Here is a 12157-nt window from a genome sequence, read left to right as displayed (position 1 = left end):
ACGGGATGATGGTTGATGCCCATGTAGAAGCTGGTGCCAGGTATTTTAGCCAGGATAACTTCATCACTGGTGAATGCATATATGTTAGACTGTAAAAACAAAGAGACAAGATGTTATGAGGATGTATGGCACTATCATATTTAAGGACCCAGGTGAGGTAAAAGGAAAGGTGCCTTTGATTTAGATATGTTATTTTATCAGGACCATGTTGAGATGAAATCATTGCCACAGGAAGGTAGAATTCTGAAAAATAAATGTGGGGTTAGTAGGAGTGAAGTTATGAGAGGTGATTACTCCCCCACCTGAAAGGGTAAAAGCTAAGAGGGTAGGTAGGAAAGGCTTGTCTCTGGTATGCATGACATTGGAGTCTTTAGGAAATACTGTTGAGAGTCCTGCTGCAAAAAAGGATAAGAAATTAGGAGACAAATTGGATAACAAAACATGACAGCCTGTGACGCCTTGGTGAGGTGGAGATGAGTAGGCAAAAGGATGGTTAGATTTAGGGCTGGATGGGCACCACTTAGCCTGAGTGATATGAAACCAGGATGGCAGTCCAGTAACCTTGACTGCTGTTGAGGTTGCCAAGAATACCAGGTATGGGTCTAACCTGGTTGTAGTCTTTGGGATGATTTGCTATAACAGGACTTTAATAAGTATATCAGCAGTTTTCCTGGTTGTGGGAAAGGCTTTTATGTATCCTGAAAAAGTATAAACAAAGTGAGAAGACAAAAATTCATCTGTCAGTCATGACCAGGGTTATGTCTGAGAAATTGGTGAGTAGGAAAGGAAGGGTGTGATATATATATATTCCTGAGGAGAGGTTTACTAGCAATAACAGATGTAAGCTGTTGAGACCTCAGAGTGTCTAGGTCAGTCTGTATAAACACAAGGGAATAAAAAGAATTTTTAAGATTTAGGATTGTAGAGTGAGTGGTGGAGGGAAGATTTGGCACCACTGGATGGATTGGAAAGAAGCAGTTTGGAACCTGTATGAAATAGGCTCTGTTTGTAAATGGCATAGGTTGACCATCAATATCCCCTAGAGACTGAGGACTTAATATAGCAGCCTGAAAACTCAGGAAGAACTCTGTATATATGGCCTCGATGTCCACAAATATAGAGAATGTCTTACCTGAGACTTTTAGTGGGACTTGGACTCTGAGATGGACACCTTAAAGGGGGCTGTTGTTGGCCCTGAGCCCCGTCAGTCTTCAGCAGCAAGTTTAAGCATATCTGTCAGTGATGAATCTGGCAATGTTGGCATTTCCTGTGAGGGCCAGAAGTTAGGATGGCTTACCCACTCTCTGGTGGCTAGGACAGTCCAGTAGCCCTGGGGTAAGGTCTCAAAGGAATGCCAGGATAAGGCATTCTCTTGCCCAATGTCCTTCTGCTGCATTTGAGGCATGGTCCATGGGGAGGCAGCCCAGGCAGCTCCACCTTGTGTCGGTTTACCTGTCTCAGAACTCCAAGTGTCACAAGTGTTATTGTTATCTCTGTTGTTGAAAACACGAAAAGCCATATTAAGGAGGTCTCTATGAGGTTTGAAGGTCAAGTTTTGCTTTTTATTTTGGGATCTGGTCTACAGTAGAAGGTATCTATAGAATTAAGTAAGTATGCAGGAGTCAAATATGAAATCAACAAGGTATTTATGACTTTAGTAATGGCTTCCCATAAGAGGACAAGGTCTAGAGAATTTTAGGAACTGACATGTCATTTATGTCATATATAAGTATCTCTTTATGTTAGTAAAATGTCTAATGCCATCTGATTTTTGGAGGATGGCCTGTTTAATTAATTTTTACCTTTTTATTTAGGAGAGAAATCAGCTATGGTGTCATTTAATATCAGTTGAATATAGTTAGTTATGGCTCGGTGGAGAGCTGAGCCAGGACAGGCAGACAGGCTGGGAAAGGTTTAAGTTTGGCTTCTGCCACAGTGTTGGTCTTATTATTTTGCATGTATCATATAGCCCTTGTTTTGGAGAAGAGCTAATGGTTCCCAGCAAAAGGAATTTATAATTATCTCTTAATTTTAGTTGTTAAACATTTAGGAGATTGGTAAAAGTACAGTATAATATAGGTAGTAAGCTTAACATAGAACATTACTAGTGGTTTACAGCAAAAAGAATTTATAATTACCTCTTAATTTTAGTTGTTAAACATTCAGGAGATTGGTAACAGTACAGTATAATATAGGCAGTAAGCTTAACATAAAACATTAAATGGCTATGAACCATGAGAATTTTAACATATGAACACCAAAGAAATTTGTGAAACATCTCTAAGCATATATCTGGATCTGAAAGAAAACATTTATCATGGCTGGAACACAAGGAAAAGGCAGCAGAAGCAATCTGAATCTTATATTTGAAAGCACAAACATACTATCAGATCAGCAATAATGAACTTTAGTTGAGGTATCTCATATAAGGCTATGGAGATTACTGAAGGCTTTAATTGATAAACAAGGCTGGTAAAATTACTAGGTGGCCACTTCCCCGTTTATCAGTCAAAGTCTTGTCTATTGTCTTTTTATTCCAGTCTATTTAATCTAAATAAACCTTGATTAAATGGTTTGAGAATGTAAAAAAGGCTGGTGTGGACCAAGAAATAACATCTCTGAGCCACTGAGCTGCCGGTCATCCGTGTTTGTGCTCAGAGTGGCGCTTGAGCTTGGGGGGTGGGTGCTGGGGCTGTTTGGGAGACCTGCAGCACCTAGGGCAGGGATGGAACTCTGAGGGTGGGCGGGGTGTGCCCAGGGTGGGGCGGTGCATGCAGAGTGGGCAGGGAGAGTGCGGGATGTGTGTGTGTGTGTGTGTGTGTGTGTGTGTGGTGTGTCGTGTGGGGCAGAGCTGGAATTGCTCTGGGGGTGTGTGCAGGGTGGGGGTGGAGTGTGGAACTGGGTTTACAGCATGAAGCTGGGACTGCTCGAGGAGGCAGCAGAGTAGGGTGTGGCATGAGAGCCAATCCCCGCACAGAGCTGGAGTGTGGCATGAGAGCTTAGAGCAACCCGTGCATACCTCTCAACACTGTTTGGGTGCACCTCCCCCATCTCGGCGGGGAATGGGTCCGCATGCATGGCTGGGAGGGAGGGGAAGCAGGGAGGAAAGACATATTCTCAAAATAAAGGCTTAAAGATAGTTTTGTAAACTTGTCGTCAGTGTGATAAGCTATAAATAGGTATGGTTTTTCGGGGGGGACAGGAAGTGGTCCCCAAGATAAAATCTGGTATGGGGCCAGGTGAGGCAACAGACCATGGTCTACTAAGTTTAAGTCGTCACTTGTACTTTATAGGCTGATCGGTATTTTGGTTCCAAAGCTCATGATAATTGGCCATCACCCACATATGAGTGGATTTTTCTGTGGATTTTAGTAACAGCTCTGCTCGTGAGAACTTAAAAAGCTCTAAATGACATGAGAGTTTTTCAGTGTGGGACCTGGCCCAGAAAAACTCTGCCTTGGGCTGTCTAAGGACGTGAGAGCATCATGCAAATCCACAGAAGGTAGAGAAAACTCGCGTGGGGCCTGGCCCAGTGCCGAAGAATTCTCCGGAGTTTGCTCACCTGTGATAAATTAGGCCAGTGTTATTTGCAAACCAGCAGCGACAAATTTAACAGCTCCCGAATGTAGAGAATTGAGGAATTAGTCCAGTACACAGTCTGGTCTGTGAACGGTAGGGGACTCAGATTGCGTCCTAGGAGTCTCTCGTCTGCCGTTCCTGGTCAGGGAACCATATAATAGAATTGTGGTATGGCTGAAAAGATAAGAAATATGAAATATAAGTGACCTTTATTTTAAGAATGTGGGGAGAGACCCCCTGACACTCTGGGGTCTGGCATCACCCCAGGGTCGGTGATCTCCCCCTGGGGTCTGGGAATCTCTCCGTCAGACAAGTGGAGTGGGGGCATATGTGTAGCTTAGGTTTGGGATGATGCCTGAGGGGCATTAGTGATGTGCAGGTATCTCATTGGTATTCATTTTGTGCCAGAGGTAAATTCCTAGGAGTGGGGAAGACAGAGCTCCTTGGTTCTGCCTCTAAGGTTTTACCAGCTACAGTGTCCAGTCTGGGGCAAAATCCTTTCAGTCTCAAGTTGCCTCCATTTACGTATAAAGGCCTCAAGATCATCCTTTTTTTTATAGTTGAGTGATATTCCATTTTATAAAAATATCACATTTTTTCATACATTCTGTGGTTGATGGGCATTTTGGTTGTTTTCAAGATTCAGCTATCACCAATTATTCTGCTATAAATATGGGTGCACATATATTACTGTGATATGAACTTCTCAGTTTTTCTGGGAAAATACCCAGGAAGGAAATGGTTAGATTGAATGGAACTTCTAATCCTACTTTTTGAGGAATCTCCATACTGATTTCCACAGAGGTTGTACCAATCTACACTCCAACCAACAGTGCAGGAGAGTTCCTTTTTCCCCACAGCCCTGCCAATATTTGTTATCAGCTGATTTCTTGATGGCAGCCATTCTTTATGGAATGAGATGAAATCTCAATGCTGTTTTAATTTGCATTTCTTAGATAATGAATGATGGTGAACATTTCTTCATGTATTTATTTGCCATTTGTATATCTTCATCTGAGAAATGTGTGTTCATCTCAGATGCCCATTTTTGGAGAGAGTCTTTGAATTTGGAGGGGTTGATGTTTTTCAATTCTTTGTATGTTCTACATATAAGTTCTTTGTCTGAGGGACATTCTTTCCCATTCTGTGGGTTTTTTCTTTTCACTTTGCTGGTGATTTCTTTTGAAGTCCAAAAGGTTTTTTAATAAGATGAGATCCCAGCTGTTGATTCTTTGAAGTACGTCCTGTGTGGTTTGCATTTTGTTCATGAGCTCTCTGCCTACACCTATGTTTCCAAGATTTCTCCCTACATTGTCTTCTAGTAGATTTACTGTTTCTGTTTTAAGCCATTTTGACTTTAGCTTAGTGCATGGTGACTGTAGGAACATGAAGAATAATGGCATTATTGTTAAAAAGCAGAGTATTATGTGCATGCAATGTGGAAACAACATTTTAGTGAGAGTGTTATTTACAAGTACATGGTATAGAGTACCCCACCCATCTTTGTGCTGCATAGTTTGGTGCAAGCATATTATTAATTCAAGGCTACTAGCACAAGAAGGTCTAAACTTGTAATGTGAACCTCACGTATGGCCCCTTCCTCTGAGCGTTTCATGTTTATAGAACTTGAGCACACAGCACTTCTGGACCTAATCATGACTTTCTCATAAGAATTTCTTTTTTTATACAAGACATTACTTTAAGGTAAGTCTTTATGTAGACAAATCCATGAATACTGCCATTGCTATTAAGACAATTAAAGAGATCTTTTGGTTGACCTAGACCATGTGTTCTTTCAATAAATGTCATTTAGTTACTTCCATTTTATGAGTAAGTGTTATCTTTTTGTTATGCTAATAGAATGTACACTGTTTTGTCTTTAGAATGGGACCTCTTGTGAGACCTTAAGTCAGTAACTAACTTACCTGTGACTGGGCTTCCCCTTCTCAAATCCAGAATAATCAGTCCATAAAGTGCCTTTGACCTATTCCAGTGCTAAGCTTTTATGAATAAAAAGTAAATAAACTGAGGGTTTCTACTTTTTTCTTATCTTTATTTTTTTTATCCTGGCAGAATCAGGAGGCAGAATCAAGGAGGATATTAATTGATTCATAAGTGGCTTCTATGCTCAGATAGGGCTTGAAAAGTTACCTGCACAAAGGGGAATTGCAGTTTTTCTGGCCAGGCCTATGAGCCACTTTCTCCAGGTATTGGCCTGTTGCTAGAAAAACAAACATGAATTCCCTGGTCCACTTTCCTGTCTGTCTGCACTGCGCATTGTACTGTGCACTGTGTATGATGCAGCTGATTTGATTTTTCAAAAAGTAAACTTTTGTCATTGTCCATCACCTATGCTTTACATTTTTCTTGCTTGACTGTTCCATCCTGCTTTTAGTCTTCCGTGTTTTGGAAAGCACTAAGATCTTCCTGGTTGTAGGCTTTTTGCAAAAACTTCCGCTCTGCTGAATTTCCATCTCTTATGTTTCCTTCTCCTCTTCTCCTTGCTCCTTCCACCTTCAGATCTCAATTTCAATCCCTGTTTTTTTTGTGTTTGTGCTTTATCTGCAGTAGGAGTAAATTCTGGGAAACTGCAATTAAAAAGGAGGAGAGACCTTCAGTTAGCTTGTGATTTCAGTGGATCCAGTCCGTGGTCACCTGACTCCAAGGCAGAACTGGCATGGCAGAAGACATGGTGGAGGAAAGCTGCTCATTCTATGACAGCTATGAATCAGAAAGAAGGGAGGAGCTGGGGACGAGAATGTCCCCTTCCAGATCATGCCTCCAGTGACTTACCTCCAACCATTTTCATTGTCATAAATCTTTATTATAGAGTCTTGTACATCACAAACATAACTTTCATTGTGATTTGGAAATTTTTACCTTTTGTTTTCTTACTTATCATTTGCTTCCCCCATAAAACTATAAGATTGAGGACATCTCTATTGATACCTACTCAAAAAATATTTGTTGAGTGCATAGAAGAACATTTTTAGTGCCACTTCAAGAATTTTTAAAGGTTAATAATCATGTCATCTTAACATTTTCATGTGTCAACATGCCACTTTATAAATACAGGGGGAAAGAGGTTCCACAGATACAACAGTTTTATCTGTTTTTTCTCTTGGTTTGTTAGATTTCCTGTACTGCATCAGGAGGAGAGATGAAATCTATTACCAGAATGAAAAGAACATTTTATAGGGTAAGTATTCCAAGTTCTGGTTTTCAAAATACTTTGTGTTTTAAAATATATAAACTTTTTGATTTTATATTTATATTTTATCTACAGATTGGCTACAAAGGAATCTATAAAGCCATCAGTGAACTGGATATTCTTCTTTCCTGGATTAAAGAGCTCTTAGAAAACACTTCATAAACAAAAGCCAACTATACCAATTTGATAGTAATTTTGAAATACAATGAGAATCACTAGGAAACAGTTGATAGTTCCATATTTAATTTTGAAAATTTTATAAATATTGCTGATGATTAGGTGATTCAGAACAGATGAAAGAGATTTAATGTAATAAAATTTGGAGCTAAGTAAATTGTCAAAAATTTGTACATTTTCTATGCTTTCAGAGGATGTTTTCATCATCATGATATTTTGTTATTTACAAGTACATTGTATAAGTCTATAATTTGAAGGTATATAAGATATGTTAACTCATCTATGAGCTGTGGTAGAAAAAATATGGTGAATATTTAAATTTACAGTAAAAGATCGCCAACATGATTTTTCCTCAAAATAAATTCCCTTGCTTCACATATATTTATTTGATTATTTTTGTCACTTTCTGAATCAGTTATGGAAATTGTCTTTCATGAATGTCTTTAGTTGCATTACCATGGCTGCCTCAATATCCAGTCAATTCAAAACATTTACTTTTTATTGTCATTTTTTGGAAATTAGAGAAATTGTTTTGGAAATAATGATAATAAGAATACTTACTGAATTTTCAGGAAGGGTTCAAGTGAGTAGCCTTTATTGCTCTTTTCACTTTGGGGAAAAGCCAGAAATACATGGTTCCAGATTCAATGAATAAGGTGGAAAAAGACACACAATAAGGTCTTTGCAAACCTTTTGGTTGAATGATATGGGGCAAGAGCATTCATTATATTTTTGATCACAATTCAAAAGTGAAGACTTGCAGAACAGTGTCAGAATGTGTCAAGTATGACGGGATAAGCTAGGAAGAGTATGTGAGGGGGTTAATTTTAATGTATTAATGTACCAGAATAAACTTTTTAAATGTAAAGAGTTACCATATATTGTGATCACTCCTCCTATTATTTGAGGAAGAAAAATGACATATTCCTGGGGATACAATAGAATGTTATACTATATACATGCCTAATGTCTATGTAAGGATAGGATGATTGTTACTTAGGCCCAGTGTGACAAGCTTATGCCCAGCTTTAACGAATTTTGCATGTAATTAAACATTTATTTTTTTGCTGGATGTTTTTTCCATGACAACAGACTACAATTTTATTAGGTGCCGTGGGTAAGAACCATATGACAGCAAACAGGATGTGTAAGTCAACTGGTTAACTACTTGGATGATTTGCCAGGAACACTTTTGACAGATCCCCAAGTCAAAAAACCACAAGTAACCAAGATGAAACTATGTTGAAGCTTGATGAGTTCCTTCCATGTGCTGTACAGTTGGAAACGTTGTGAGAGGTCGATCAAGAGCTAGAATTGAGCTCTTTCTCTGCTGAAAGACACCTCTGTAATGACTGAAAACCTCATTTGTGTAGTTATCCCATTTACTTACGTGAATCTTTTGTTAAATGGGCTCTGCCTCGCTGCTGCTAGCTCATGGCACAGAGGATACAAGCAGCTCCTGACAGTACATCCTGAGCAGCTGGCCAGTTCTGTTCTCATTGCTGTGCACTGGCTCCTCTGTGATTTGGTGTCCTGTGGAACAAATAGGCAGGGTTTCTACAAGGTCTTTTGGTGTCCTTGGCAATGCTTTCCTACCACCTAGTTCTTCTCAGTCATTAAGATTCATGTGGTCCTTACATTCATGAGGAACCATCTCTCTTGATTGATGTCATATTCCAAAGTTACCCTTTTTGCCTTCCCTATCAGCCCACTATGGTCCCATGTCTTCCTTCTGTTGGGGATCTCAGCACTGGCAGGTACACAGCACAAAAGATATCGGGGAAGGGCTGGTGGGCAGGAGCCTGTAGGATGGTCCTTATCTCACATTCTGACTGGGGGCTTACAGGGGGGCCCACAGGTTATCAGCAGTGGGACAGCCTTCTACCCTGAGGGACATTTGGGGGAACTGGGATCCAGGGGATCAGGAGCCTCCTTCCTGACTTTGCTGTAGACTAGAGAGAAGATGGTGCCCCCAAAGCCCCTGCTTGCTCCACTTTAAGACACCTGATGCTTTCCAGGAACAGGATCCCTGTGTAGCTGAGTTAGGTTGCATCTCAACTGGCTGGGATTGACGATAAATTATTCTTAGGCCACTCCATTACTATGTGTCTTTAGATATCAGTGAGACCAAGAAGCTTTCATTTGCCAGTCTGCAAAGAAGTATTTGTTATATGCATTTTAGATCCTCAGATTTCACCTCCCTCCCTAAAATTTTAGGGTGATCAAATTCAACGATTTTGTGGGGATTTTTTCTTTTCGGTTTCCCAAAAAGAAAACAGTTTGCAATCAACATCTATTCAGAAACAAAGATCCAGGAGACAACTGCTAGCACAGTTGAAAGTTTGCCCAGTCAGCAGTAATACTATGTAAGAATTTACAAGTCATCACTGAGTAACCAACCAATTTCTATGTGTCAGTACTCTTCAAAAATAAGGTATTTTCAGATTCCAGGAGAACAAGTACAGTTTGGTATGAATAAAGAGTAGAGGACTGAAGAGGGGGCTGAGAAGAGAACAGCTGGTGTCTTTGTGTCCAGGGAGGAGACTGGGTCCTGGAAATGTCACCTGGTGGCAGGGGTGAAACTCTATGATGTACTCATCCCACTCTCTACTTTATTAGATACAGACATGGTTATTTTTGTGAAATGACTTCACTATCTTGAATACCCATGTGGTGTATAAACCCAAAATGCATTCAGGGTTTATAGAAAGGGATACCTCTTGTAGGATCATTTTTTGGAGACTAACTGTGCCATTAAAATGTTGCATCTGTCAGCATGTTTAGAGCAAATGATGCAAACCTTCAGCTCAGGGTAGAGTACATGTTCCCTGAGTACCAGTGCATAGCACCAAGTATGGTAAAGACTCATCAGTGAGGTCAGGAGATCTGGCCAGCCCTGTCTTCTTCACATCACATAAACTGCACCTTCCCCAACAAATCTCTCTCCCCCTGTTTTGCCTTTCTCGGAGCCATACTCTCTCCTGCCGCATCCCATATCTGAATACTGGCTCTGTGGGTTGGGGCTTTGGGTCTGCTTCATTCTCTACAAGGTCCCCAGTACCTTAACAGGTCAGAACACAGGGCAATACACCAGCATGGTGTACTGTGTGCCGACCGAGGAGACACTGCTGAGGCCTGGGTCTGTGGACCGTCTGGGGCTTGTAGCCAGGCCGCGTTGCCTCCTGGGTCTTTGTTTCTGGATAGATGCTGATGGCAGTGGGTTACTATGGGACTCCATGCAGACATCTGGTGTTCTTGTTTCTCCAGTCTTTGCTTTGCATCACCGGTTTTACATTAACCCCAGGCCCTATTTTTTCTGGCTAAAATTTCTTGATCCTTTAAGATTTCAGCTAAACATCATCCTGCTGTTAATGGTTTTATGCTAATGTCTTCATAGAACCTAAGCAATTATAATTCCTTTACTGGGTGTTTATTTAATGCCTGTCTCTCTGCCTGGACTGTCTCTCTGATGCACTGCAGTTTGTCTATAATCTTATAGATAGTAAGTACACAATAAATATTTGTAGACCAAATAAGTGAAGAAAATAGAAAATTGAATTATCTGGTCACCAAGGTTTCTGCCAGCTCTGGCATTTTCTGCTGCTGTAATGTCACTGGTTGGCATGAATCTTGAGGATTGGACTAAAATATTGCTTTCCAGCTTTAATCTCTAAGAACACCTATTCTATTACTGGCACAGAAATACATTTAAATCAACATATTTTTACTTGCTCTAAATAAAAGATAAATAAATATCTCTCAAAAAATAGATTACTAAAACTATTCTTAACTAAAATGGATTCACCATTCGGAATCATCTGGCGAACCTTTGGGTAGAATGTGTCTAATATACTGAAACACTGCTTTATTATGAATTTCCACTATTTCATTCTGGTCCAACTTAGAAATATGTGAAATTGGAACCACACCATTTTTACCTACCTACAGATACCAGTTTAGAAGAAGTGAAGCCACGATGTTTAGATTTCAAATTGGTTTCAGCGCTCCTGTCATTTTTTCCAGAGGTGCAGGGAGATGAGCGTGCTCACCCAGTCAGTCGTTCCATGGGTCTGATGACTGTGACTCTCAGAGTGGAACCGTGGGGTGTCCTATGTCCTTCGTCAGTCTCCGTCACTCCTGGTCAGGGAGCCTTGGTGGATGAAACTTCTAAGGAGGGAGCTGTGAGAGGCACTGTCATATGATTAGTGAAACTTGGATCGTTCAGATGTCACACACAGTGGTAGGAACAAAAAGTGAAAGCCTGGGCATACAGAGCAGGAAGGGCATCGGACCATTTCGAAAACACAGTAGCACTTCATTAGACTCCACAGGAGTCGATGGCCTTTCCCCATGGCTGAGTTACTAACTACAGTACCAACCACTTGGTTCTCGAAACAATTATTGAATGCTTACAAACTCCTGTCACACAGTCACGGTGAGTTGGATGATGATAAATAAAACTTCTGAGAAAAGAACCAAATATGAAGACAAAGAACTAGAGAGTGTAATGCAAGCAATCAAAGAAATACATACAAAGTTCAGGGTAGTGAAGGGCCACACACATTTTGCTGAAGAGATGAAGTTTGAGGTAACTTATACTTTGAGACTTGTTCAGAGTCACCTCTGCCAGCAAGCCTTCCTTGGCTCCTTGTATCACTCATTCCTAGGCTGGGGTGTATGCCCTTTAGATAGAGTATTTTCAGAATAGCATTTTTACATTGTACTATAATTTTCTGGCTTATCTTCTCCATGGAGGTGCAGATTTGAGTCTTATTCAGCACTGTGTCTTTGGTGCCTAGCATAAAGCTTGTTTCATGTGCAGGCATCCAGGAATTATTTTCTCAAATGAAACAATGAAAGAAAAAATGATGTTAAGGCTAGAAAAAGGGAAATGGGGCTGAAAGTATTCAGAAAATAAATTTGACAGGACTTGGTGTCTAACTGGTTGATAGGTGATCAATGAGGTATTAGTCAGATTTTCATCACTGGAACCAAACATCTAACATACATAACTTAAAGGAGGAAAAGTTTATTTCTGCTTATTTTTTTAGGGGGTTTAGTCTGTGACTGGCTGACTATGAGGCAGAAACTTCATGGTGGAGGGGGGCATCGTGGAGCCTGGTTCTCACTTCGTGGTGGCTTTAGGTTGCACTGAGTACCCAAAAGGAAAGTTCCAGGAGACAGGAATAG

The 12157-nt window shown here is 40.4% G+C and overlaps 1 protein-coding gene across 1 annotated transcript in view; it reads left to right on the top strand.

Moving 5' to 3' along the window:
• Positions 1–7078, top strand: part of Il26 (interleukin 26) — a 28962-nt gene extending 21884 nt beyond the window's left edge. The window contains exons 4-5 of the mRNA XM_003475939.2: positions 6713–6778; positions 6866–7078. Of these exons, the coding sequence (XP_003475987.2) occupies positions 6713–6778; positions 6866–6952 (153 nt within the window). The 3' untranslated portion in view covers positions 6953–7078. The remainder of the gene's footprint in view (positions 1–6712; positions 6779–6865) is intronic.
• The last annotated feature ends 5079 nt before the right edge of the window (positions 7079–12157 follow it).

Source organism: Cavia porcellus, unplaced genomic scaffold (genome assembly GCF_034190915.1).
Source record: "Cavia porcellus strain 051 isolate PalLab524CR breed Dunkin Hartley unplaced genomic scaffold, mCavPor4.1 scaffold_8, whole genome shotgun sequence".
NCBI lineage: Eukaryota > Metazoa > Chordata > Mammalia > Rodentia > Caviidae > Cavia > Cavia porcellus.
The sequence above is the reverse complement of the archived record's forward strand: the minus strand, read 5'-3'. Positions and strand labels throughout refer to the sequence as shown.